This window comes from Salminus brasiliensis, chromosome 16 (genome assembly GCF_030463535.1).
Source record: "Salminus brasiliensis chromosome 16, fSalBra1.hap2, whole genome shotgun sequence".
Classification (NCBI taxonomy): domain Eukaryota; kingdom Metazoa; phylum Chordata; class Actinopteri; order Characiformes; family Bryconidae; genus Salminus; species Salminus brasiliensis.
Window position 1 is genome coordinate 3,722,168 of NC_132893.1, and position 27,804 is coordinate 3,749,971.

At 45.7% G+C, this 27,804-nt stretch overlaps 1 protein-coding gene across 2 annotated transcripts; it reads left to right on the top strand.

The window, feature by feature from the left end:
- Positions 1–2,555: 2,555 nt before the first annotated feature.
- On the top strand, positions 2,556–27,097 carry gdpd5a (glycerophosphodiester phosphodiesterase domain containing 5a). Of its 2 annotated transcripts, XM_072658964.1 has the most exons (16): positions 2,556–2,731; positions 11,052–11,155; positions 12,351–12,444; positions 13,273–13,332; positions 13,552–13,650; positions 14,052–14,145; positions 15,383–15,528; positions 17,392–17,474; positions 19,395–19,545; positions 19,967–20,188; positions 21,214–21,371; positions 21,797–21,944; positions 22,238–22,320; positions 24,039–24,053; positions 24,394–24,506; positions 25,546–27,097. In XM_072658964.1, the coding sequence occupies exons 1-16, from the start codon at positions 2,615–2,617 to the stop codon at positions 25,635–25,637; spliced, it is 1,779 nt and encodes a 592-aa protein (XP_072515065.1). In that variant the 5' UTR covers positions 2,556–2,614; the 3' UTR covers positions 25,638–27,097. The 2 variants fall into 2 exon arrangements, with proteins under 2 accessions (XP_072515065.1, XP_072515066.1); XM_072658965.1 differs by lacking the exon at positions 24,039–24,053.
- The last annotated feature ends 707 nt before the right edge of the window (positions 27,098–27,804 follow it).

Genomic DNA, 27,804 nt, shown 5'->3' on the forward strand with positions numbered 1-27,804 from the left:
TTAGTGTATCATGAAATCTTAGATTTCACAAAGATTCGATTTGATTGATTCTGGAGCGATTCAACGTGTCACTCTTACATTTTTTACAAAAAAATGTATTCTGATTCTTTCATGAATGATATTGATTGTCATGAAATATCAGATTTTACAATGATTTGATTCGATTGTCATTCTTTAGGGAACACTTGAATGCATGATAATCTGGTATTTCATAATGATTCAATTTGATTCTGATTCTTTAGGCGACAATTCTCCTCCATAACCCTTACTCTTTTTGATGATTCTCATAAGTCATTAACTGGACGTACTTCAGTATGATTCTGTTCAGTGCAGTTGAATCACCGCGTCCAGATTGATTCATTTTACCACCTTCGGATTGTTCCATTAATAACCCCGTGACTAACATGGGTAGGAAACTGGGTACATGCATCCCCTAACCAGGCTGTCTGTGCTGTGATCTCAGTGGTTCTGCAGGGGCTCATGAGCTGCACGCGGGGGGATGCTAATGACAGCGCTGGATCACACCTCCTTACAGCCCTCTAATCCAGCCTAATGACAGGAAATGACTAAGTGAGACCTTCACACTGGCTGCCTGTTTGTATGTGTGTGTGTGCATGTGTGTGTGTGTTGTGAAAGAGAGAGAGAGAGAGTACGAGTGTGTATTTAGCATGCTAATGATCGCCTGCTGTGACCTCCTGTCAGCTTGAGCCTGGGCCAGTGCCTTATGAGGTCATCAATACGGGACATGGCCTCCGTTTCCTTCTTAATTACCATTATTTGCTCCGTCCGCTCCCATGAAACCACAACCCACCCCCCCCCAAACCCCCAAATCAGCACAACATCTGTGGTTCTTACATCAGTCTCTTATCCCTTTGAGAAGAGGTGCATCACAAGACATCTTCGGAAGAGCAGTGCTAATCCCCGGAGGTCCGGGGGGGTTTGTTACGCAGTGGTATTCAGACTTTGTCCCTTAAAGAGTGACATTTTTGTCCTTTTAAAGGACTCATCTGACATTTTGCTTGTATTTTTGTGCTTTTTGTCCATGCCCACTCATATTTGTGTGGGTTTCCGCACTAAAAATAGTCATTGTTTAATGTTACATGACCGTTTTTGACCTGAAATTAAACAGGCTTTTTGTTACCGTGCCTTTAAGGGTGATCTATGTAAATTTCCTCTGTTCTCATTGGCCTGCATGTGTTGGCTGAAGCACTCCTTGTCACTTCAGTGTGAAAGGGTGTGAATAGGCGTATCCGCCGCAGGCCGAACATGGAAGTGCTTTGTTTTGTGTAAATTCAAAACAAGACGTTTTTCCATCCAATAAGCCATAACATTAGTACCACCTGTCTAATATTGAGTAGGTTCCCTCCTATCTTTGTCGTGCCGCCAAAACAGACCTGGACGTTCTAGGCATAGACTGCTGTAAGTTGCGAGGTGGGGCCTCCATGAGCATCAATGAGTCTTAGGTGACCATTCATCGGCTGTTCTGGTATGTACTGACCACTGCACACCGGGAACACCCCACAAAAGACCTACCTGATGTTTCAGAGATGTTCCGACCATCACAAGGTGTGGTTCTTGTTGAAGTTGAAGTGTCTCAGATTCTTCTTCTTGCCCATTTTTTCTGTTCACACGTCACCTTCAAGAACTGTTCATTTGCTGCCTAAAATGTAGATCCATCCCTTGACAGGAGCCACTGTTTTTTACAACACCTGTTAGTGGTGCTAATGTTATGGCAAAGCAAGAATCAGTGGATGGGATAGGATTAGAAGTTTCCAGAGCAAAGTATTCTCATTTCTGATCTCAAAGAGGTCTCCATCCTGCGCCTTTGGATTTATAATATTATGATATTATAATAATATTAAAAGTGAGTGAGAACTAATGGTGGGAGAGCGAGTTCAGGCCTCATTTAATGGGATACCTGGCTGCTCTGTATACAGGTCACTCCATTTTCAGGAATTGGTGCAAACAGTAGCTTTAGTGTTTCACTGATCAATTCGCATGCCCTTTTCTCAACTTGCGCAACGTTTGATTGCGAACCTAGCTTCTGCCGTGTAGGTGAAAGAAGTCAAATCAACCCTGGAATTTTGAATAACCAATAGGAATGCGGAACGCACATGGATATAACATTAAAAGAAAAAAAATGAAAGTATGCTACGTATCGATTTTACACCGATTCGTGAAAATGGTCTAGGCCATTATGTTGCTTAATATGGTTGAGGCCATTATGTTGCTCAACAACTGTTGCCTACTGTTAATGAACTGTATTGCCTGAGGGAAGAACTATTTGTTGTTAATAGTATATTCAATACTCATAAAAAATTTTTTTGCTTTGCTCACATTATAGAGTCAGTAAGCCTAACAGCATCTCTGAACTGTGGTGAAGTTACTGTAAATGCATTGCTGAATGATATAGTGAATATATATATATATAGCGTTATAGGGTATATGATATCGTTAGGCTTTACAACAGGCAACGGGAAGTTAGTTAAATATGGATAATTGCCTCGCTATGATGCTTTCCAAACCACCTACCATATGTAATCGTTTGTCCCCAGGCTTTCGTAATACTGAGTGGGATGCGAGCAGATTGGTGCTGGGCCGAGCGTGAAGGAGCATGGTGAAACACCAACCCTTACAGGTCTACGAGAGACAGCTGTGTTTGTCCTGCCTGACCGGGATCTATGGCTGCCGCTGGAAACGCTACCAGCGCTCCCATGACGACAGCTCCAAGGTAGGGTGGCTCCATTAGCTTTGTGTCCTCGCTTGCTATCAATCTCTGTATTATGTGCAGATAAGCCCATCTGAGGCTGAGACAATGAGCCAGATGTCTCCGATACAAAGCACCATTACTGCTGGAACACACCTGGCACAACACATACACACCTCCCTTTGATGGTGCAAATGAAGGAGCAGGGCCTTTGCCAGGGTATCTTTTCCATCTCGTAATCTGTTACAAGTCTGGATATGGCAGCCCTGGAGTAATTAGGGAATGTGTGATTAGGGATGTCACTATAGATACAGTTAGATTACTCAGATTCGTTAGTAGATTAGTACTGTGATGTGTGATGTGAGTGATGTGAAAATGACTTTAACATTTTAAAGCAACCTTATGTAACATTTCTGACTGACTGTAAAGGGGTAAGGACGTTTCTGTCGTTGCCACCCAAGGTCCGGAACGCCATATTTCCGGAGTCATATTTGTGTATAACCCTGTAATATTACTCTACCGCCTCAGTCCACATGCTTCCTTACCTTCATATGCAGCTTCTGTATCTTCCAGCTTGTCAAAAAATGCACATGTACAGATACTGACCATGAGGGGGCGCAATAAGCAAGATTTGTATTCATGACAGTGGTGGAAAAATTAATTACACTCCCCACCTGTAGGTCATGAATACCAATTTTCACATAATGCTGCTTTAATTGAGTTATAGCAACCTAAGAACAGTTAAAACAAACCTGTTAAATGTTCTGTTAAATCTCACCCACTGGCTAGGACTCCCCCTATCACACTAAGCTTCCAGTGCTGGGAGGGTAAAGGCTCCCAGATGTTTGAAGCTTGAAGGCCATCTGCTTCCTTTAGCTGATGCTGATGCAACATCTTTCAGATACAGCAGCTAACAGACGCCCACACTATCTAGCGTTGCGCTGTGTAATGGGGGAGAGGGAGGTCCCTCCTGACCATCCAGACAGAGATAGTGGGGTCAGTTATGCCCTCCCAGACAAAATCCCCCCCCCATTACTCCAGCGCAGTGCTAGATAGTGTGGGCGTCGGTTAGCTGCTGTATCTGATATTGGCAGTTAGTGATCACATGCCTTTCGCGTTAGCCTGCAGTCTCCAAACACTGGTTGCATTGTTTGATATGGGGAGTCCTAGCTCATCCTAGCTAGATTGTCCTATAGGAAGCCTATAGAAACTTCCTTAGTAGCTATTAGCAAACTAGCCATGCTGTGGACACTAGGAGGGTCAAACTGCTGCAGAATAGCTCGAGATACGAACCGGTGGTATAGTGATTAGATGGGAAATCGCCCAGAAATGGGGTTGGTTTGAATAAAGACCTGCAGCCAGATCAGCCCTTACGGCTAAAATAGGTGACCCCTGACCGTAACTGTGGGATACTGTGAATCAGTAAAATGACCCCTTTCACCCGTCTGTATGTCTGTCTGTCTGTGCGTGTCAGGTCGAGAGCAACCCAAGCAACCTGAGGTTTCAGGTTCTCCCTGAGGTCGTGTTGTAGGTCGTCCCTATCTGTATACAACACAAGGTGCAGTGCACTCCATTAGACCTCTGCCTCTTCCACTCTGCTCTGGTAACTAACACAAGCACACGTGCCAATGTTAACCACTGCGCTGAGTCAGCCAGAGGTAGGTCAGCAAGGTCAGGACATGCACTGACTTAAGTGGATACAGTTCCAGATGCGGAATCCGTGCTAGACTTGGCCTGGTGGGTGCTGGGTCAGATTTTGAGCAGCGGTGCAATGGGCCTGAGCCCTGTGGTCCACTCTGGAGTCAGCACTCTGTAGTTCTATCATTTCCAGACTGTAGCCTCGTTCACCCTGACCTTCAATGGTCAGGACCCCACAGGACTGACCACCACAGAGCAGGCTGTAGTATTTGGTTGGTGGGTCATTCTCAGTACACAGCAGCCGCAAATATCCAGCCGACAGCAGTGTCCCGCGAGCACTGATGAAGGACTCGAGGATGACCAGCACAAACTGTGCAGCAGCAGATCAGTGAGTGGACACAGCACACTAACACTCCCACCACCATGCTGAGAATGCTGACCCACCACCCAAATACTACAGTCTGCTCTGTGAGGGGTGAGACCTGTGGGCTCCTGACCATTGAAGAACAGGGTGAAAGGAGGCTAATAACGAAGTATGCAGAGAAGCAGATGCCCCGCAGTCTGAAGTCCTAGAACTAGAACTACAGAGGAGTCTTCTGAAGCAGACTGTTCTGAGATACGCATCGCAGTGACCGGTCAGGTCACTGTGTCCCAATTAGCTGCTTTTGAACAATGAAGAAAAGAGGTCACTTAGCCCTGAACTGAACCTGGAGGGCACTTCACTAGTAATTGAGCAATTTATCCATTCTGCCTCATCTTTTGTATAAGTTGTACAAACTCATAACTGGGGTGAAGACCTTTTGTGTGGCGCTCAGTTGCTCTAGATTCATAATAGAGCTTCATAATATATACAGAAACCCGTCTCATGGTAATATTACACATATAACACAGTTATGACATAAGCTACCATACATAGAAACACAGTGTGGTGGCCTATACTGCAGCCCTCTGTAATATCTCTATAAGGGAGGCAGCATTATGGCATCTGTGGGCTCGTAGAGTGGTCTGTGATGGTCATAATGTTTTGGCTCATCAGTGTATGTAGTGTTTTGAGCTGTGAAACTTGCTAACAATTTTTTTTTTATAATTTGAAAAATCTCAAGGCTACAAGTCCATCTCCAGAGGTCTTAATGTCCCTGTGTCCACTGTGGGCAGCCATCAGCAGCCAGGGCCTGGGAGAGCACAATTAGCCTTGCTCTCTCCGTTGGAGTGGAGAGGTTGCTCTCTTGCTGGGCACCCAGTGTTTTCGCATCGTCTGAGATTCAAAAATAGGCAATGGCTGATTCCTCATGTCCTCATGTCCCAGTCCTCCCAGTGTGGGGAGCATTACACATGATATGGGGGAGTAATAGGAGTAATAACTAGTGGGTTAGGTAATTGGCAATCTGAAATTGGGCAGGAAAATTGGGTAAAAATTCAGCCCATGGCACAGTAGCTAACCTCCCTGGACGTGGACGGGGAAAAACTGAAGGAATGTTTGAATGGTTTCTAAAGAACCTCTGTCAACTACAGGAGCATAAAGCCAGGTGATGGGCAACTCCGGTAGCTGGAGTACAGCAGTGTTGAGGTCAGTTAACACACTTTATGCTCATTTTCGAGGAGTGAACCGTTTTACTGTGGCTCCCTGTGTTTCTCTAGTGTACCTGTTAACGCTCTTATTCAGGCTGCTCTGCCCGTCTCAACACAAAGGCCAGCGAGGTCCGGCGCGAATTACACAATTTACGGAATGTGTTCAGTGGGCAGTACTGAAGTGCTGACCGCAGGGGAAAAAAGCGAACGGACGCAGCTACTTTACACAACTCCAGCCTAAAGGAATGCTGCCGTACATGCAGACCCAGACACACACACACATACACATACACACACACACACACACACACACACAGCTGCACATTGTAGTCCCCATCTGCTGAGTGTCAGACAGAGCTTTATCTAGGTTAAAACAATGTCTGGTAGTGGACGCAAGTGACAACCTTCTAATGCTCACGTTATTTATTTATTTCTGTCCATCTATCTAGCTCCACTATATGGACAAAAGTTTTGGGACACCTGTTTGGAGGGTGGGTATTATTAGGGTGTTGTTGGTGCCGGGGTTTGGAGGGTGGGTATTATTAGGGTGTTGTTGGTGCCGGGGTTTGGAGGGTGGGTATTATTAGGGTTTTGTTGGTGCCGGGGGTGCGGAAGGTGGGTATTATTAGGGTGTTGCTGGTGCCGGGGGTGCAGTGGGTGGGTATTATTAGGGTGTTGGTGCGAGGGGTGCGGAGGGTGGGTATTATTAGGGTGTTGTTGGTGCCGGGGGTGCGGAGGGTGGGTATTATTAGGGCGTTGTTGGTGCGGAGGGTGGGTATTATTAGGGTGTTGTTGGTGCCGGGGTTTGGAGGGTGGGTATTATTAGGGTGTTGTTGGTGCCGGAGGTGCGGAGGGTGGGTATTATTAGGGGGTTGTTGGTGCCGGGGGTGCGGAGGGTGGGTATTATTAGGGTGTTGGTGCTGGGGGTGCGGAGGGTGGGTATTATTAGGGTGTTGTTGGTGCCGGGGTTTGGAGGGTGGGTATTATTAGGGTGTTGTTGGTGCCGGGGGTGCGGAGGGTGGGTATTATTAGGGTGTTGCTGGTGCAGGGGGGGGAGTGGGTGGGTATTATTAGGGTGTTGGTGCGAGGGGTGCAGTGGGTGGGTATTATTAGGGTGTTGGTGCGAGGGGTGCGGAGGGTGGGTATTATTAGGGTGTTGTTGGTGCCGGGGGTGCGGAGGGTGGGTATTATTAGGGCGTTGTTGGTGCGGAGGGTGGGTATTATTAGGGTGTTGTTGGTGCCGGGGTTTGGAGGGTGGGTATTATTAGGGTGTTGTTGGTGCCGGGGTTTGGAGGGTGGGTATTATTAGGGCGTTGTTGGTGCCGGAGGTGCGGAGGGTGGGTATTATTAGGGTGTTGTTGGTGCCGGGGTTTGGAGGGTGGGTATTATTAGGGCGTTGTTGGTGCCGGAGGTGCGGAGGGTGGGTATTATTAGGGCGTTGTTGGTGCCGGGGGTGCGGAGGGTGGGTATTATTAGGGTGTTGGTGCTGGCGGTGCGGAGGGTGGGTATTATTAGGGTGTTGTTGGTGCCGGGGTTTGGAGGGTGGGTATTATTAGGGTGTTGTTGGTGCCGGGGGTGCGGAGGGTGGGTATTATTAGGGTGTTGCTGGTGCAGGGGGGGGAGTGGGTGGGTATTATTAGGGTGTTGGTGCGAGGGGTGCAGTGGGTGGGTATTATTAGGGTGTTGCTGGTGCCGGGGGTGCGGAGGGTGGGTATTATTAGGGTGTTGTTGGTGCCGGGGGTGCGGAGGGTGGGTATTATTAGGGTGTTGTTGGTGCCGGGGTTTGGAGGGTGGGTATTATTACAGTGCTGTTGCAGGTGAGGGTGTTCATGTGCAGCTCTGAAGAAGCTGATTGGATTGCGGGATTAGCTCCGCTCAGTGAAGTCTAGAATGTCTTGAAGACTGACACTTCATGTGTCCAGTAGATAACCACGAAGATACGAAAATAATGACAAAAATAAACAAAACATTAGAAAATAAAAGATTTATAGTTTAAAATCTGAAATAACAGCCTAATTTATAACTTACAGAAAGGAAATAGCTTTATACTGCTAATACAGGCCTCTGGTTGCATTGCTGTCGAAGCAGCTGTCTGCAGAATCCGCCTTTGCAGATTACTTCAAATGTTTTGGTTGGTTTTTCTATGGTCTGTAACTGACCACAGGTTTCTGAACCATCTGGAAACCGACATGGGACCGTTGTTCAGCCTCGCCTGGACAGACCTGGATTAGGAGAGCGAGGGAAAATCCCTACTGTATGGCCTTATTCACTTCATTTTGCTGTGTTTTTACAGGGGGGAGGGTGTTTGCAGTGATACTTAAGTGAATTAACCTCGATCCCTTTTATCCCTCTATTTATAAACCACTGATTTATAATGAAGCTCTGTGAACTGGGCGGCGAAGCGGCTTTGTGGCAGCCTTTTGTCAGCGTCCCTCCCAGTCCCTTTGCACTCGTCGGTTGTCCAGGGGAGTGTTTCGTGCTAAACACACTGAGAAATGGCCAGAAAGTTGCCAGATGAATGAACCTGAAGGCCCACACTTCACTTTCTGGCATAAATTTAATTTCATTTAATATTTTTACTAAATAATACAAAGCCTTAAGATTAATGACTGAATGATCAGTCTGGAGGTCAAGAGGGTGACCCTAGCTAGCGTTTTTTCCTCATTTATTTTTTTTTTAAATAAATAAATAATTTTACCTTGATCTTCTACCAAATTCAGAAGGCCAATTACCCAATCCCTGTTCAAGTGAATGCCCCCTATCTCTAGCAATGCCCCCAACAATGTCTCCACTGTCCAGCAACAGTTAGTGTTGTAAGCTAAAGTTAGTGAGGTCAGGAGATTGGATGATGATCAGCATCCCACTTCATCATCCCCAACTCAGCCCAAAAGTATTAGATGGAGCACCACCATCCATCATTCCAGAGACTGCAGTTCTTCCAATTCCCCACAGCTCCTCAATGCTGGGGGGCTTTATACCCCTCTAGCCCACGCCTGGCATCAGCCACCATGGTGCCAATATAGGTTCATGTTTGTTTATCCGCTCAGAGAGTCCTATTCTGTTGGCAGTACATCTCTGCAGGGTCTGGACTCGGGTGCAACTTAAAATAGCTAAATGTATTCATTAGAAGGGGTGTCCACAAACATTTGGACACACAGTGTATCATGCATCCATCTTCTTATCCGCTTATCTTTTCCTGGTCAGGATCACGGTGGGTCTGGAGCCCACCTGGAATCATTGGACATGGGGCAGAATACCTCTTGGACAGGGCAGTAGTCCATGGCAGGGTACAACATACAGCCATTAACTCACATGACACCACCCAACACTAGTTTAAGTGGTGGGAGAACTTAGGAGTACCTGGAAGAATGTCAGTACACGTAATGCCTTATAACTCTGCCTCTCCACCATGAATTATCAGCCTGGACTTCTTGTTTTAAAGGGATCATACAGGGTCAATCCACACGCAGGGCATTTACATGCACGGTCCAACCTGTGTGATCCGAACGATCAGCTTTAATTTAACTGATTCATCAGATCTGTCTACTAATTAGTCGACCCACAACATATAGCGCATCCCTCAAGCGCAGGGATTTTCCACTCCACCTTAAAAGTTGCAGAAGTTACAGGGAAAGGTTTCCGGTCCACGAAACCTCAGTGGAAAAAGGGTAGGATGGGCCCTTTAATCAGTGTTTTACCAATATAGTATTTACCAGAAGTTGGATTCTGAGGGCAAGAAAGATAAATAAGGACAAAGCCATTGATTGGTGGTGCTGGTTACACCACGTTTTGGAGCCAAATGGTCCCAGCAGACTCCTCAGGTGGCATCATTACCCCAACATCAGCCTTCATAGGACTAAAAGGTTCTTTCAGGTTCTCCTTTGGCTAACTCTTGTTACAGCCAGAGGGCTGTGGGCCAGACGAGCAGGTGAAATGAGTGCAGTCAAGGAGGTTCTTTCCTCAGTCACGTAAACTCCCCTGAGGTTACTATACTCCATCTGTTAGATAGCAACTGTTTTAGGGAGGAGGTCTGTGTCTGGTCTGGGAGCAGCAAAGCTTTGGCAGCAGTGCAGTGCCAATTGTGGCTTTGGGGGCCACCAGGGGTACCCAGTCATGATACCAACATCTTATCCCGAAAGGATTGGATGCAGCACCACCATCATTCCAGAGCACAGCTCAATGCTGGGGGACTTTATACCCCTCTTCTAGCCCACGCCTGGCATTAGGCAGCATGGTGCCAATAGGTCAATAGGTTTGTTTATCTGCTCCAGAGAGTCCTATTCTATTGGCAGTACTTTTTCTTTCTACAAAGACTAGACAAGCTGTGTGTGTGTGTGTGTATCTGTGCCAACAAAGGCAAACAAAGTGCGACTTAAAGTAGCTGAATGCATTTATTAGAATGCGTGTCCACAAACTTTTGGACATATAGTGCAAAATCAGATACAGTACCAGGTGTAGTTGGTCCGATAGTCTGAACCACCTGTCTGAACCACGGAATAGTCTGAGGGTCCCGTCCAAACATGGTAGGTGAGTCTTCTTACCAGCCTTAAGCCAAGCCTAAAAAAAAAATCTCCCGCGGAGACCCTGCCTCTTATCTCCCTGGAGACCCCTTTTTCTCCACTCTCCTTCTCCCATCGCTCCCTGAAAGGTTAGCGCTTGCTGTGCGGTATTTCAGCAGTAATTTGCTGTGTGACACCGGGCGCTGAGGTTTCTATGGAAAAGGAATTTAATTAAACTCCAGGCCGCCGCTCACTTGGCTTTGAAGAAGGGCGTCTTTAGAGGTCCGCCATGTTGCCCTAAGGTCCTCCGAAAATACAGCAGTCTACCAGCCAGTCCTCTCCCAGTGTTTTCATCCGCCTTTTAATATGTGTGCCAGAAAGAGACAGCGAGTGAAAGCCCTCTGAGACGCGCTGAGTGGCAGCTTTGCCAGCTGTGGTTTGATAGTAACAGACAGGCTCGACGCTCGCCTGATTTGATCAAAGTGCTTACGCAGAGAGAGTAAAGACTGTGGTGACGGGGTTGACAGCCGACCCCTGTCCCAGCGCTTAGCATAGCATTTCTGCTTGAAGGCCCCGTCAGCCGTGCCTGAGATTGACAGGTAGCGTCTTTCTCTTTTTCTTTTTTTTTTTTGTTGCAGTGGGAGTGCTCCTGGTTCCTCATCCTGTGCTCTTCCTTCCTGCTGCTCCTCGTCTGGTCCTACTTCTGGTTGGAGGCCCACAACGACTACAATGAGTTTAACTGGTAAGTTCCTGTTCCTTTAACCCACCTGTAGAGAACTCCTCTCCTCTTCTTCCTTGGAAAGCTTGGTGCCAGGTATGTTCCTGGGTGCTCCCAGCCAGCACGGCCTGAGGAAATAAACAGTTACTGCTCAGATAAGCAGCTTTTCATGCTCATTATCACAGTGGATTAAAACCTTTGCGCAGTATCTACCTGTTTAGGCTACAGCAGTTAGTTAGGGGCAGTGGTGGATCCACGGTTATCGATGACAGGGTTGTGGGTTCGATTCCCGGGCTCGGCAAGATGCCACTGTTGGGCCCTTAAGCAAGGCCCTTTACCCTCTCTGCTCCCTGGGCGCTGGAGTTGGCTGCCCACCACTCTGTGTGTGTGTGTGTGTACTCACTGCCCCTAGTTCACTAGTGTGTGTGTGAGTGTGTGTTCACTACCACAGATGGGTTAAATGCAGAGGACACATTTCGCTGTACACAGTACAGCTCGGCCAAAATGTGCTGATGTCATAAGGGGTGGGTGTTTCAGCGTGGGCTGCTTAGGTCATTTAGACATATCATCTTAAAGGTACAATAAACAAAAAAAGCAGCTGATTTCATTATAAGGGGATATAGAGAGGTTTAGGAAAGGTCCAATTAAGTCTAATATTAATTATGACTTGTTTATGGTTTCTTGTTTATGTTTTTGGACCTCTAAGTGGTCCCTTTAAGTTTTCGGATCTAGTTGCAGTGTTAAGCTTTAATCTGTACACAGCAGCTTATGAATCGCACCACGTCCATAGACAACGCTTCATTCGCATAGAATGATGTCATCATTTACGTAGTCCTCTGATATGTATACATTTGAGGTCCGCGTCAGCCTGTTATTAGCTCAGATTATCTCCGGGACATGTTGTGTTTTTTTTTTTTTCTCTCTCTCTCTCTCTTCTCTCCACATGTCGACTCAAAACAGTGTTTACTCGACAGCCCAGCCGAGTCACAAATGACCGTTTTGGGTTGCGTTCATCAAACTGTTTAATTGCAGGGTGGCGTAAGGCTGCAAACATGCGACCGTCAGCCTGTGTAGGAGCCATAGGGGTCAATTAGAGCAAACCTGCAGTGCAGTCACAGCCACAGCGCTGTGTGTTGGAATGTTAAATGTGTGTGTGTGTGTGTGTAGGTTTGTGTGTAGGTGTGTGAACCCCTCATGCTGACTCGAATGTCTCTTCCAGGTTGTTGTATAACCGCTCGGGCGAATGGAGCGACGGCACGGTCCCCATTCTCGCAACCACACTGGTGGGATTCTCTTACACTGCATTTTTAATGGTGAGCATTCTATACACTCTCTCACACACACACACACATAAATGCACTTTCTCACGTACCAGTTTCACCATCGGTTCCCTCTTTTAAAGTGATGGTTTGTAAAATAATAAAATAATGAAGTTTAAATTAAACACATTTGGGTCATTTCTATAGTTTTAAACTAGCGCCTCGAGGCTAATGTAGCTAACAAGAAATGACCGCTTACACCCAGTCAATAAGCATCACATGCTTACTGCTTACCCAGTGCCAAGTGGACACCACATGACTTTCAGCATCTCTGAATGACTGTACGATGTTCGCATGAACAGTGTTGGGCTGATGCTCATATTATAGGCTTGCCCAAGGACTCAAGGAATTGGTGTAGAGTGGTGAGCTTGTCCAGCTAGGGAATCGAACCCTAGTCTATCACAGGAAAGGCGGTTTTGTGACCCTATTTAATCCACCAATTGTCTGCGATTTGTTATGTAAACATGCCCCATCGGTTTCCTGGGTCCATACACTGCCAGATAAATGCCCCCTGAAGATTCACTCAGAGGCCCAGGTGTCGAGGTGTCTACAGCCTCATGTTTTCTCCAAGAACCCCGTTTATAACCTTTTGACTGCTTGTGCCGCTTTCCCTAAAGGTTTTGTCTCGTGCTCTGACTGGATGCTGCTCCTCATTGAGGAGGGCCTATTGTGCTCTTGGGGCTCCTGATTACGGATGGCTGTGGCATCCCTGGTGATCGAACTTACAGTCTTCCAATGATCGTGCCAACGCTTAGACAGCTGCGCCGGTCAGGAGCCCAGCATCTTTTTTTAGCATTTGCACTTTTCTGTCTCCACTTTCAGATCTTAGCCCTTTGCCATGTTGCACTGGGACAGCAGCTTAACCTGTACTGGATCCATAAGGTAAGTACACACCTATCACACCTATCTGTAACATACAAAGTAAATAAGTACTGTTTTCTCACGTATGTCGTTGTTAAGATGAACTTTATTGATCTGAATAATTGGACATTTGAACACTGTTAAACTCCTCGGAGCTGAAAGTGGTTCAATAGTCCCATTTTTCACTTTAAAAAATCTAGTCGTTGTTTAATACCATGTATACTCTTATCTCCTGCTCAGATTGGAGTGCTGGCTGTTCTCCTCACCACCATCACTGGGGTGGTGTCCATTGATGACTTATGGAGGGACGAGTGGGACATCGTCCTCATCTCCCTTCAGGTCTGAACGCACTCTTTGTTCTCAATAGTCTCAGCAAAGTCTCACTTCACGTTATATAAGCCCTTTATTAACACCCGATATATGGTTAGAGCATTGGGTTATTGATCACAGGGTTGTGGGTTCAATACCTGGGCCTGCTAAGCTGCCATTGTAGGGCACTTGAGGAAGGCCCTTAACCTTCTCTGCTTCAGGGGTGCTATTTTATAAATATATATAATGTTTCATGTATGAGTAGTATCCACTAGTAACTATAAGCTATTTATGAATTAATAAGCCGTTTTCTTAAGGGTTTTTACTGTTAATAATAAGTCAGTATATTAATATATATCACAATATGGACCTCAATTCAGTGTTCATTTGATTTTCTCTCTCTCTATCTTTCTCTCTTTCTCTCTCTCTAGTCAACGGGACCGTTTTTGCACATAGGAGCAGTTGCTGCAGTGACAGCATTGGGGTGGCTAGTGGCCGGGCAGATTGTGCGCGGAGACCGAACGAGTGAGTTTGACCTCGTGCTTGAACGCAGTCGAGTGAATGAACGATTAGAGCTGTGCCTGTGGGCAGGCCATGGCAGGTCACCACACTGACACGCGGACAGGAGGGACGCTGTCGTCATTTCACGCTGATGCACTCAGAGCAGGTCCCAATAAGTCCTCGCAGTATAGTACAGAAATAACCTTGCTCTAAAAAATAACCTTGAGGATTGCATATATATAATACATATGGGTCATATTGTTATTACATATAGGTAGTTACATATATGTAAAACATACGGGCCATATTATTACATATAGGTATTTTCATATGTAATACATATGGGTCAAATTACTATTATATATAGGTATTTTCATATATTTAATACATATGGGTCATATTATTACATATAGTTATTTCCATATATGTAAAACATACGGGCCATATTATTAGATATAGGTATTTACATAAATGTAATACATATGGGTCATATTATTATTACATAGGTACTTATATATAACATATATGTAATACATACAAGTTATTTATATAAATGACAGGTCATCTGTATAAAGCTGCAATTTTGTTTGACTTTCATAATTTTTTTTTATAATAATCATATTATTACATTCAGGTACTTACAAATATATAATACATATGGGCCACATTATTGTTACATATAAGTACTTACATATAAGCACAACATACACTATATGTCCAAATATTTGTGGACACCCCTTCTTATAAATGCTTTCACCTACTTACACTCATCGCTGCTGACACAGAGTTGCCAATGCACACACACAACTGGTCTAGTCCCTGTAGAGAAGTACTGCCAATAGAATAGGACTCTCTGGAGCAGATAAACATGAACCTATTAGCACCATGCTGCCTAATGCCAGGCGTGGGCTAGAGGGGTATAAAGACCCCAGCATTGAGCTGTGGAATGACGGTTGGTGCAAACACAGCTCTACTGCTCCACGGCTCAAAGCTGGGGGGCTTTATACCCCTCTAGCCCATGCCTGGCATTAGGCACGGTGCCAGTAGGTTAACAATGACTGTCTCTGTTACAATGACCATCTCTGTTAATCTCAGTAGCTGAATCCATTCATTAGAAGGGGTGTCCACAAACATTTGGACATATAGTGTGTGTGTAGGACATATGTATGACCCCACATATTGACGTGGAATGAAGAAAAGCATTGCAGTATGTACAGTGTGTGTGTGTGTGTGTGTGTGTGTGTGTGTGTGTGTTGTGCAGGATTTCAGATAGTGCTGCTCCTGTTGTACGTCTGTGTTCTCCTGGCCCTCTATCTTGCCCCCCTCACCATCTCGTCCCCCTGCATCATGGACCGGGCCGACCTGAAGCAGAGGCCTGCTGTCATCGGCCGCCGAGGAGCTCCGATGGTAAAGTGTTACACTTTTACTGTGGCAGGGGTGGTTGAGATGTCAACATAGTCAATCAGAGTCCTACTTAGTCAAAGCTACCTAGTTCACAGTGGTGGTGAATGGTGAATGGTGAAACCTGAGGCCTGAGACGTTGTTTAACCATAGTTTTGAGAAGGTTCAGCCTAAAATCTCTTTTTAAATCCCATCATGGCGGAGGGATCTAGAATGTCCTACAGAAAAATAGTCCCTAATAAAAAAACATACCTTTGTTGGATTTAGCGTTTCTATTTTTTACCATTAATATTTAAAGTTTTTTATATCCGATTTATATTCCCCCATTTTTTTTGCCCCATTTGGACCGCCAATTATCCAACCAGTACATAAGCCCCCAAACACCCCCCCCCCCCCCCCTAATCATGCGCAGTCAAGTCGAGCAACAAACGTGCCTAGAGGGAAGCGCCGCATACCCGGCTCAAACGCACCAGTCTGCAGACGCAGCACTGCATCGTAGCGGTGAGGGGTGGAAGATCGCCATCTACTCACCCTGGAGAGAGCGACGCCAATTGTGCTCTCTCAGGCCTCGGCTGCCGATGGCTAGCAGCATGAGCAGCATTCAAACCAGTGATTCTCTGATCATAGTGACAGAGCCTTAGTTCGCTGGACTGCCTGGCCCACCCTGGACCAAGACATGTGTAGGTTGACTGGTGGGTTTGAATAGTCACAGTCACAGTGAATTCTGGTTCCATTCACCTTCACTTTAAAGACATCCGAGTCGATATGTTTCTCTACGATGAAGCACAATTTCACAACAAACTCCACCGTGAAGGACTCCGTTTACATCCCAGAAACTGATACCTAATTATGCTGATATTTTAAAATCATCAAAGAGTTTCCCTTTAACTCCTCGAGATCTTCAGTACATGGTGTACTGCTGCATCTGAAACAGACGCTCATGTTTGGCTGGGTGAGAGAGAGCGAGAGAGAGAGCCTCTGATGTCAGAAGCCATGTGCACTGGAAGCATTGATCGGAAAGGAACGGAAGGATCAATATATTTAGATTGCCAGGTTACATGGCTGCTCCCGTGGCAGATGGTGCAGTGTAGCTGGGGTAGCACTGGCAGCTTGGTTCTGGCTGTAATGGTACGCAGAAGTCACAGCTCGGCTCACGCCACGGTTTGGATGCTTAAGGATAGGCCTTCTGTTGTTATTATTATTTTTTTTTATTTAATGTTTTTACATTTTCATTTCAGCCAGCTTGAGCTAAGCATAGCATGGCTAATGGCTTACAGCTTAAGGCAGCGATTCCCAAACTTTTCCATTACAAGACCCACAAGCTCAGCGTTTACTCAGTGTACTGTTCTTTTACTCAACAGTAAATTAATTAAAAAAAGAATAAAATAATGACTCTTAGTTATTTTGTATCTAGGTGGGATCAAATCTTCAGTATGGAGGCGGTGGGGGTTCAGTGGTCAGAGCACCAGGCTATTGACAACAAGGTTTTGGGTTCGATACCCAGGCTCGGCAAGCTGCAACTGTTGGGTGCTTGAGCAAAATGGGCTAGGCCCTTAATTTTCTCTGCTCAGCGGCCATTGCAGCGATGGATGCCCACATGTCCGGGCACTGTACTAGGTTAACTGTACTAGGAGGCCAAATTCCATCTGTATCCAACACAAATGGTGAAAATGGTTGTCCGGAAATGTTTCAACAACAACAACAACGACAGGTTAACAATAAGCCAAGTGCAAATATGCTTCCTTCTGTAAGCAGACCCTTCTCAGTAACACTCTCCAAGCTAAGTCAATGAGTTTATTAGCAGCAGACGCTGCCTCTCTCACCCCTGCTGGCGATACTGACTGTGCACTGCTGTCGTCTGTCTCGTAGCTCGCTCCAGAGAACACCGGCATGTCCTTCAACAAGGCCTTGCAGCAGAAGGTCAGCGCCTTCGAGGTGGACGTCGCAGTCAGGTACTCCCGTCCAGCTTCCTGCCTTCTCACTACATTCACACGCTTCGCTTCCAGGCAAGAATTGCTTGTAGAAGTCGGTGCAGGTCCTTCACCACCAATTTCTAGCTGTCCCCCTGCGATAGTCTTGTCTTTCAAGCCACAATTCTGAGGATAATCTGCTATAGACTGGGGTTTCTGCCACTGCTGGTAGACCCGTATGACCGTATGCTTTAGCTACTTCCTTCACACTTCACACGCCCAAATGCAGTCACTCCTTTTAGCCAATCATTAACTGTATCTGCTTTGCAACCCATTTTTCACACATCCAACGAGACTCTCACTGCACTGTACTGCACTATTCTCAAAGTCTGAGTTCCGCCACACACCCCACATGTATTTATAGCTCCATCATCACCTTCATCATTTTTTTTTCTGGGGAGCTTAGTGCATTCCTCGAAGTAAATAAGGGTAGTCATTAATGCATTAAAGTTTTGCCACAAAAATATATAATAACAGGGTTGTTTGTATTAGAAACCTAAGCTAGATGTCCCCTAACGAGCAGTGTGTCTCGTTTCTGGAACACAGGGCGACACAGTTGCTGCTAATCATGTGTGAGAAGTTCAGATCAAACTCTGGAAGCCAGTCGGTTCTTTTCATTTGCCCCAGTCGGTGATTCATCTTCTTCTTCTTCAGCCTTTCCACGCCTTCCAGACCCTCAGTAGAACCACTAATGACTCTCCGGCTGTAGCTGCAGTGGCGCTGGTCCACGTGGCGTCCTGCCTGCTGCTGATAGTGGTATTGAGCTGAGGAGCTCTCTGGAGGCTGGTTTATTGACTCGGTTGATGAAGTGCGGGTGCGATAATGAGCCGATCTCTGTCACTCTCTGCTCTCTGCTACTCTCTGGATTAATAAGGGACTGCCATTAGCCTGCCTGTCTGCTTGCCCTGAGTAGGCCTGATGACCATCATTGGAGCGGACCCAGCTTAACCTGGGCTGATTTCTCCTGCCTCACAGGCTGTTGCTGTAATGCTACAGATGTGAGACAGCTACATTCCACACACACTAATAAAACAGTATGTAAAGCTGTTTATCTGGGCAACAAGTAGATGTTTATTTGAGGATTAGGATAATATAATGTGGACATAAGAAAAAAGCTATAGCTAGTTTAGAAATCCCTGCCATTAAAGCAGCATTATGTAACTTTGTCATGCTCCACTGACTTGTAATAGGTAGAATAGCACCTCTATCATTGCTACTCCTGACTCGGCACATGTAACTTTGGTAAAGCGGACAGGATAATGCTTGTAAAAACTTAAAAAATACTCTGCTACTTCAGTCCACATGCTTCTTTCACTTTAAGTGCAGGTTTTTTATCTCTTAAAAGTCCAAAGCGGGTCCTACGAATTCTACTTTCTCATTGTAGGGGGGGCAGCACCAAGAAATACCAATTCTCACATAATGCTGCTTTAAATGGTCTAATTTTGCGCATGTTTGTACTGTAAGGAGAATAGCTGTGAGAAGGGAGTGCTGCAGCATATCTAATCAAATTTACACTTACTGTCGATTTTGAATATGGCAAATTGATCAAAATAATTAAAAATAAATAGTGTCTGAAATGTAAAACAACTGACATTTCAGTTTGTTTTATGTAAAGGATTTGTTCATTTGTTCAAAATCACACATTCTGTGTCTCTCAGCAACTGTCAACAAATGCACTTGTCCAGCTGTATTAGCCGATTTGCATTTGCTGCAGAAGTTCATACGTGGATTACCCTCCCCACCTGTAGGGGGAGCCCAGTAAAAACTACCAACTCTCACATAATGATGCTCTAAGTCTGTGTTATCCGGAGTGACGTTTCAGTGTTGGTACTGGGTCCCTTGGAAAAGAGAAAGTGGTCTCATGCCATCTCTGATTGACCCTTGTTCCACCTCTCTCTGCAGTACGGACGGGGTTCCCTTCCTAATGCGGGACCAGACCCTGCGCCGGACCACCAACGTGGCCAGTGTCTTTCCTCAGCGGCAGCACGACGACGCCTCACTCTTCAACTGGACGGAAATCCGCTCTCTGAACGCTGGCCTGTGGTTTCTGAGGGTACACACACACACACACACACACAATATACACACACTAATTCTCCTGAGTGTGTCACTCACACACACACACATCTGCTCTTGTGGTTTATAAAGGAATAGCAAGCAAGTTTACACCCCTGCATCAATCACACAGTCAGCACTAGCGTTTCAAGGTAATATGTAATATGTGTATATCCAGTAACACATTAATACCCAGAATTCCATGTGTAGTACAATTGCTGGAGACTCACTGTATGAGTTATTCTAATAAATTAATCAGCAATAGGAATTCATGTGACGAGTGACTCCATACGTTTGAGCACTTCATTATTCTTGCTGTTAACTGAGACTGGCATCTTCACAAATACACTTGCCGCCGATATGCGTTTCCTGGACGTACCAAAATGTTGTCTCCCTGTCGTGTGTTTCATGTCTCTTAGGATGACCCTTACTGGACCGTCCAGTTCATGTCCGCGAAAGACCGCAGCAGAGCAGGCAACCAGACGGTGTGCAGCTTGCTGGAGCTGCTCCGTCTGGCGTCCAGGACAAACCGCACTGTCATCTTCAGCCTGCGCAGACCACCACCCCAACACCCCCGCTACCAGCTCTGGATCAAAGACACCCTAAAGGCTGTGCAGCGCTCTGGCATCCAGTCAGAACAGGTGCGGACTGTAACAACAACAAAAATGAATGAATTATATATATATATATGTGTGTGTGTGTGTGTGTGTGTGTGTATATATATATATATATATATATATATATATATATATATATATATATATATATATATTTCTAGCAAAAGTTTGGACACCCCTGGTCAACTTATTGCATTTAAATAGTAATAGTGTAAATAATCACATCCTCTATAGCGACATTCCCCTGCACATTCTAAAGCATCAGTAATATGAAATAAATGGAAACTGTGTCTAAATTATGCAGATATTTTAGTATTCAAGTCCATTCTCTTAGGATTTGTGAACTTATTTGCACTTAAAAATTAGCAACATGTGTGATTTGAACAGGGATGCACAAACTTTTGCATATATACAGCACTATGTCTGATGCCAGGTGCGGGCTAGAGGGGTATAAAGGTTAAGCCCCCTGCAGTGGAGCAGTGGAACGGTGTTCTCTGGTGCTCCGTCCAATACTTTTGGAATGAGTTGGGGATGAGGTGGGGATGAAGCTCACTGAGTCACTGAGTGCAAACAACACCTCACAGCAATGCTCTGCTCCAAAATCTAGGACAGTAGAGACAGCTACTTCAAGAAAAGCAGCTCTTTTAAATACCATTGATGCCAGAAATCAGATTTACATTATGTCAAATAGTGAGAAACAGCGAATATGGAGACTTAAGGGGGGCGGAGGACGTTTCTGGTAGGACCAGCTAAAAATGATCCTGGAAAATCCATCGTCACCCATTGTGTTTGTTGTGCCACCTTTCCTTGAGAGATCCTCCCAGTCCTGTTTAGCTGCAAAGGCCAGCGGCCATGAAGCTTTTCCATATAAACAGCCTGCTGTGGCATCTGCTGTTTAGCGTCAAGCAGAGGACATGCTGGTGGTTGTTTTGGACACATTGGTGACTAAGTGTCTCTGGCTGTCTTTGGTCAGCATTGTTATGCGGAAGTTACAATATGTGTGTGTTTGTTATGTATATATGTGTGTGTGTGTGTGTGTGTGTGTGTAGGTAATGTGGACCCCAGACTGGTACAGGAAGACGGTTCGAGCTGCTGTGCCTCTGCTGCAGGCGACGTCCACAGAGAAGCTTCCGGTGGAGGAGGTGAGAGAGAGAGGCACCCGCACCCTCAGCTTACACTACAGCCAAGCTACAGTGCGGGAAATCAGGTACACAGTGCCAACACACACACACACACACACACACACCAGTGCATATTTCATCAGCACTAATGTGAAGAATTTCAGCTTAAAGTCAATGGGTAATCAACAATGAGTAATTGAAGCTGTGTTTTGTGGCTTTGCCATGATTGTGTGCAGTTTAGCTACAGTTAGGGTCATAAATATTTGGACGGCTTCCCTTTTTATTACTTTTTTATTTAGTTTATGAGCTTAATAGATTTTAAAAGAGGTAATCAAGACAGTTAATGTAGTTAATGAAGGCACCAGTGTTCGTTTTCAGCTGTAGTTCCTGAAGTCTGATCCGATCGGATCGGATTTTGAAGAAAAAAAAAAAATAATCAGATTCAGATAAGAATTGATATCAGCCTATTTTTTTTGTGTGTGTGTGTGTGTATGTGTGTGTGTGTGAGCAGGCGCCTCAGCAGTAGCAACGTGAGCCTGAACGTGTACCCGGTGAACGAGCCATGGCTGTACTCAGTGCTGTGGTGCAGCGGGGTCCAATCCGTCTCCTCGGACGCCCCCCACATCCTCCGTAAAGTGCCTTACCCCATCTGGCTCATGGTGAGGGAGCATTACCCAGGCTGGCTATCTCGGCCTCTATTTATTCTCTGTCATTCTGTTGCTCCCCTCTCCTTCTACCTCTGGTTCTTACAGGATCCTTCTGGGAAACGGTTCTTAATCCTGGTCCTGGTCCTGCTAGTTAACTTTATTGAAGTTAATTAAGTTAACGCGGGTATTTCACAGCAGGGGAAGTAATAAAATGTGTAAGGCAAAGGAATTCCAGGGCCAGAATTGGGAACCACACTGCCATCTTGTGGTGAAACACTGCAATAATGGATGATCTTATCTTTCAGAGTCCAGATGAATACTGCTTGATTTGGATCACGTCTGATCTGATATCTGCAGCGATTGTCATAGGAATATTCATATTCCAGAAGTAAGTATGCCATTCAGCAACATTACTGTCTTTTATTGTCTTCTACGTTAATTAAAGAGAGTGGGTCATCTCCTCCCCAGCTCGAGACACTTAGCATTTGCTGTAGCTACGGCTCTGTAACAGTATACCGGTCAGACTTTCTGCTGTGACAGTTCCTTCTCCAGCTGCCTGGACCTGGAAAATGCATGTCGTACTGTAGACAAATGTACATTTGCACAGAGACAGTAAGGACTCTTTCTGCCACATTTGTAGTGTACAGTCGGTTACCACTGCCGAGTCTTTGGGGTGTAAGGCCGAGTCAGGTCTCGACTCTTTGGGGTATAAGTCTGAGTCAAGTTTTTGGTGTGATTCCAAGTTGAGTCCAGAGTCTTTGGGATGTGGGCCCGAGTCAAGTCTCAAGTCTTTGGGATGTGGGCCCGAGTCAAGTCTCAAGTCTTTGGGATGTGGGCCCGAGTCAAGTCTCAAGTCTTTGGGATGTGGGCCCGAGTCAAGTCTCAAGTCTTTGGGGTTTAAAGCCGAGTCAGTTCTTGAGTATTTGGGGTGTGAGGCTGAATCAAGTCTCGAGTCTTTGGGGTGTAAGTCCGAGTCAAGTCTCAAATCTTTGGGGTGTAAAGCTGAGTCAGGTCTCGAGTCTTTGGGGTGTAAGTCTGAGTCAAGTCTCAAATCTTTGGGGTGTAAAGCCGAGTCAGGTCTTGAGTCTTTGGGGTGTGAGGCTGAGTCAAGTCTCGAGTTTTTGGGGTGTAAAGCCGAGTCAGGTCTTGAGTATTTGGGGTGTGAGGCTGAGTCAAGTCTCGAGTCTTTGGGGTGTAAAGCCGAGTCAGGTCTTGAGTATTTGGGGTGTAAAGCTGAGTCAATTCTTAAATTCTTGGGGTGTAAAGCCGAGTGAGTTTTTGAGAATTGGGGGTGTGATTGAGTCAAGTCTCGAGTCTTTGGGGTGTGAGTCCTAGTCAAGTCTCGAGTCTTTGGGGTGTAAGTCTGAGTCAAGTCTCAAATCTTTGGGGTGTAAAGCCGAGTCAGGTCTTGAGTCTTTGGGGTGTGAGGCTGAGTCAAGTCTCGAGTCTTTGGGGTGTAAAGCTGAGTCAGGTCTCGAGTCTTTGGGGTGTAAGTCTGAGTCAAGTCTCAAATCTTTGGGGTGTAAAGCCGAGTCAATTCTTAAGTTCTTGGGGTGTAAAGCCGAGTCAGGTCTTGAGTATTTGGGGTGTAAAGCTGAGTCAATTCTTAAGTTCTTGGGGTGTAAAGCCGAGTGAGTTTTTGAGAATTGGGGGTGTGATTGAGTCAAGTCTCGAGTCAAGTCTCGAGTCTTTGGGGTGTAAGTCCTAGTCAAGTCTTGAGTCTTTGGGGTAAATACAAGTTGGCTCCCAAGTCTTTGGGGTGCAAATCTGAGTTAAGTCCCTAGTCTTTCAGGTGTGAGTCCAAGTTGAGTCCCAAGTCTTTGATGGTAATGGTAATCCGCGCTGGTCGACTGTACGCTACAGACGCAGCAGATGGAGGTTAGGTGGATGAACTGTGGAGAACTCTGTGCGCAGTGTGAGGATGCTTGCTGTATCTGACCTGTAAGACTTGCCGCTTCTGAACTGATTGCCATGCTCTGTTTTCCTTCTCTTCCTTCCACCTTCCTCTCTCTCTCTCTCTCTCTCTCTCTCTGTCTTTTCCTTCCTGTCTTCTGCTGCCTGCTCTCTGCATGCCACCTCTCTCCGCTGCTTTCTGCAATCTTTCAGCTATCACATAATCAGGTAACCAGGATTGCACCAGGGTCCAGAGCTGCTTTGCATTGACCTTAAACTTCAGATGGTCGTTCTAGACCGTTCCTGTCCACGTCCTCTGTTTGTTAATCCTTTCCTTCTCGTGCTTGTGTCACTGTTACCCTCACGTGCCCCATAGGCTTCATTTCCCTGTCCTGTGTTTGACCTCCGTGCCTATGGTCTTTATCATAGACAGTCCCAGACAGAAGCCTGTGCTCAGGTTTAGAGGCTCCGTAAGTCAGAGCCAGATTAGTGAAGCGTGCACTGTGAAGTATGGACGGTGTCGGTGGTCTCTCTGCTGTTTAACGGAGTGTTTCGTGCTGCTGTGCAGGTGGAAGATGAGTGGGATGAGGAGCTATAACCCAGAGCAGATCATGCTCAGCGCCGTGGTGCGCAGGCCCAGCCGAGACGTCAACATCATGAAGGAGAAACTCATCTTCTCAGGTGAGACGAAGGGCCGCACGATCCCACGTGACTTCTTTAAAGCCGACAACCTCAAATGAGCCGGTTTATTAGAAGCACCTGCTTTGATCCTTTATCCATTGGTCAGTTTATCAGAAACGGCAACGCTACCATTTATAAGTATGGACCAGTATGGACCAGCTGGCCATGCTTGTCAACAAGCATACTGGTTGAGTTGGTCATGCTGATGGACCAGTATGGACTAGCAGGTCATGCTGGTCTGCAAGCTTACTAGTTGAATAGTCTGGTCCGGTTGGCCATGCTGGTCAACCACTGAGGTCATGCTGGTGGACTAGCTTGGTCATGCTGGTCGACCGTCTTGGTAAAGCTGGTCATACTGGCAGACCAGTATGGACTAGCTAGTCATGCTGGTTATCAGGCTTACTAATTGAATAGCTTGGTCAAGTTGGTCATGCTGGATGACCAGTTTCATCATGCTGGTCAACCAGCTAGGTCATGCTGGACAAACCGCTTGGTCAAGCTGGTCATACTGGTGGACCAGTATGGCAGTATGGCACAGCTGGTCTTGCTTGTCAAAAAGCATGCGGATTGACTAGCTTGGTCAGTTTGGTCATGCTGGTCATCCGCCTTAATCATGCTGGTCAACCAGCTAGGTCATGCTGGACAAACAGCTTGGTCAAGCTGGTCATACTGGTGGACCAGTATGGACTAGCTGGTCAGCAAGCTTTCTAGTTGAATAGCTTGGTCAGGTTGGTCATGCTGGTCAACCACTGTTGCCATCCTGGTGGACTAGCTTGGTCATGCTAGTCAACTGGCTTGGTCATACTGGTTGATTAGCATGGTCAGGTTGGTCACCCTATGCTGCTCAAAAGCTAAGCTGGTCAACAATTAGCTTAACCAGTTTGACCAACCTGAGCTGGCCAGTCTGTTTATTATTCCAGCAGGATGGCAGGCGTGCCCAGTAAGAGCCCAGTAACAGGTGCATAGTGAATAGCACTGTTGACCTCTCAACAGCAGCTCCACCCTAATCATGCTAACACTGTTTTCCTCCTACTTTCAGAAATCAACAATGGAGTCAGCAGCACGGACGAGCTGTCTATATACACTGAACATGGATATGAGGGATACACACGCGATGGTATTTCCCGTTGACCGGGGTGCTTTGGGTTGTAGTTGTTTGTTTGTTTATTTGGCAACCCTCTGCCCTTTTAACCTTCTGGTGTGGTGGACGTTTACGGATTGGAAGGCTGGACTATTGTGCCGAGTTTTTTTTTTTCCTGACTCGAGAGGCACTGGTGTGCGTTTTTCTTTTTCTTTTTGGGCTGAATCATATTTTAATATGAAGTCCCATCTTATCTGCTGGGTTTTCCAGAGGACCAATGAAGGACTGGTCAGCGTGCACTCATGTGAACTCATGGCTATTTGAACGATGATGAGCACATTGCAAATCATGTCTCTTTCTTGTTGTTGTTGTTGTTGTTGATGTTGTTTTAGGACTTTTCTGAATCCAGCTGGGTTCCAGCAGCACCACTCCTTGCCCTTAGATTGTCTGTATTTGTCTTAAGCGCATAAGACTGAACCACCCCCCCCTGCTTGTGCTCCACCGATGCAGCCATTTTTTTGCTGTATGTTGCATTTGTGTTGACTATTTATGTATAACCTCCGGACCCTCACTTTGATGCCTTATGTCCTGTCTCTGTATTAAAGTGTATATAAGAGGACACAGAGTTTTTGCCACAACAGTAGTGTGTATAGTGTGAGTTTTATGAAGGACGTACAAATTTAAAATAAATACAAGTGGCTTATTCTTATGATCTGTAGATTGTAACCTCTCGTATCCTCATCATCACCTCACCAAGCAGCCGATACATGTTGAAATGAAGATTGTGTGGATCAGGAGTAAGTATGTACTGTGGGCTCGGTTCAGTTCGGTTGGTATACACAGGACTGCGCAGAAGAGAGTTAGGCCGTCACTACAGTCGTTTAACACTGTCTGTCTATATATTAGCAGTGAGTGTGTTTAAGCCCCTTGGACCCTTCACTTTCATAACTACATTATTGGCGTAATTAACATCAGTTTTATGGGCCCTAACATAGAACCCTGTGGGACTTCTTCTAAAGATATGCTGCATCAAACTGTTACAAGACATCTACAGCTGTGTCTGCATAAGGATTAATAGCTGAATATTAAACAGAGGGCTCACGGGGTTAATCTGTTAAATACGTATGATATTAGAGTATACCCAAATTGACATGGTCAGTGGTCAGTGGTCAGAATGTGCTATTTTTTAATTATGTATATCATCACTGTTATGCAAAAACAGTGTATCTCCATGTACTTGCCATTTTCACTTTTTGATATATTTTGAATTTGGTGGTTGTTCCTTACATTGTGTCATTTAATGATGAATGGACCAATAGAAATGCTCTGAAATGACTAAAACTGGGACGAATGGGCTTCCTTCTGAAGAGCACTGGAAATGGTTAAGCTAACACTCTCACACTCTCTCTCTCTCACACACACACACACACATCAACATACTATGAATATACAGTATACTGTGAATTTGTTAATTTATTACATTATATTAAAGGTATTATCATGGACAAAAGTATTGGGACACTTGCTCATTCATTGTTTCTCCTGAAACCGAGGGTCAACTGCTTTTGTTGGAGTAGCTGTATCTGCTGTCCAGGGAAGAGGGCTTTCTAATAGCATGATGATTTTGCAGGCGCACCGCTGTGAGGATTGGATCGCATTCAGCGACAAGAGTGCCTGTGAGGTCAGGATGTTGGATGATCACCACCCCACCTCATCCTCAACTCCCCAACTCAATCCAGAAGTATTGGATGGAGCACCAACCATCATTTTAGAGAACACAGTTCTTCCACTGCTCCACAGCTCAGTGCTGGGGGGCTTTATACCTCCCCTCTACTAGCCCACGCCTGGCGTTAGGCAGCATGGAGCCAATAGGTTCATGATTATCTGCTTCAGAGAGAGTCCTATTCTATTGGCAGTGCTCTAGACAAGCTGTGTGTGTGTGTGTGTGTGTGTGTTTGCACATCTGTGTCGGCAATAGGTGCAACTTAAACTATCTGAATGCAGTCATGAGAAGGGTCGTCCACAAACATTTGAGAAGAGGTGTCCACAAACATAAAGTGAGTACACTGGTTCCAACACTAGAGGGCGACAGGAAATTACAAATGCACTTTACGGTCCTGTTAAAGCGTCTGTGCCACTGAAGGCCAGCGGTTGGAGGGTACCTAAGAGGTACATAACTAAACAGTTCTGTATAATAGCTGTAGATTATTTCATTAA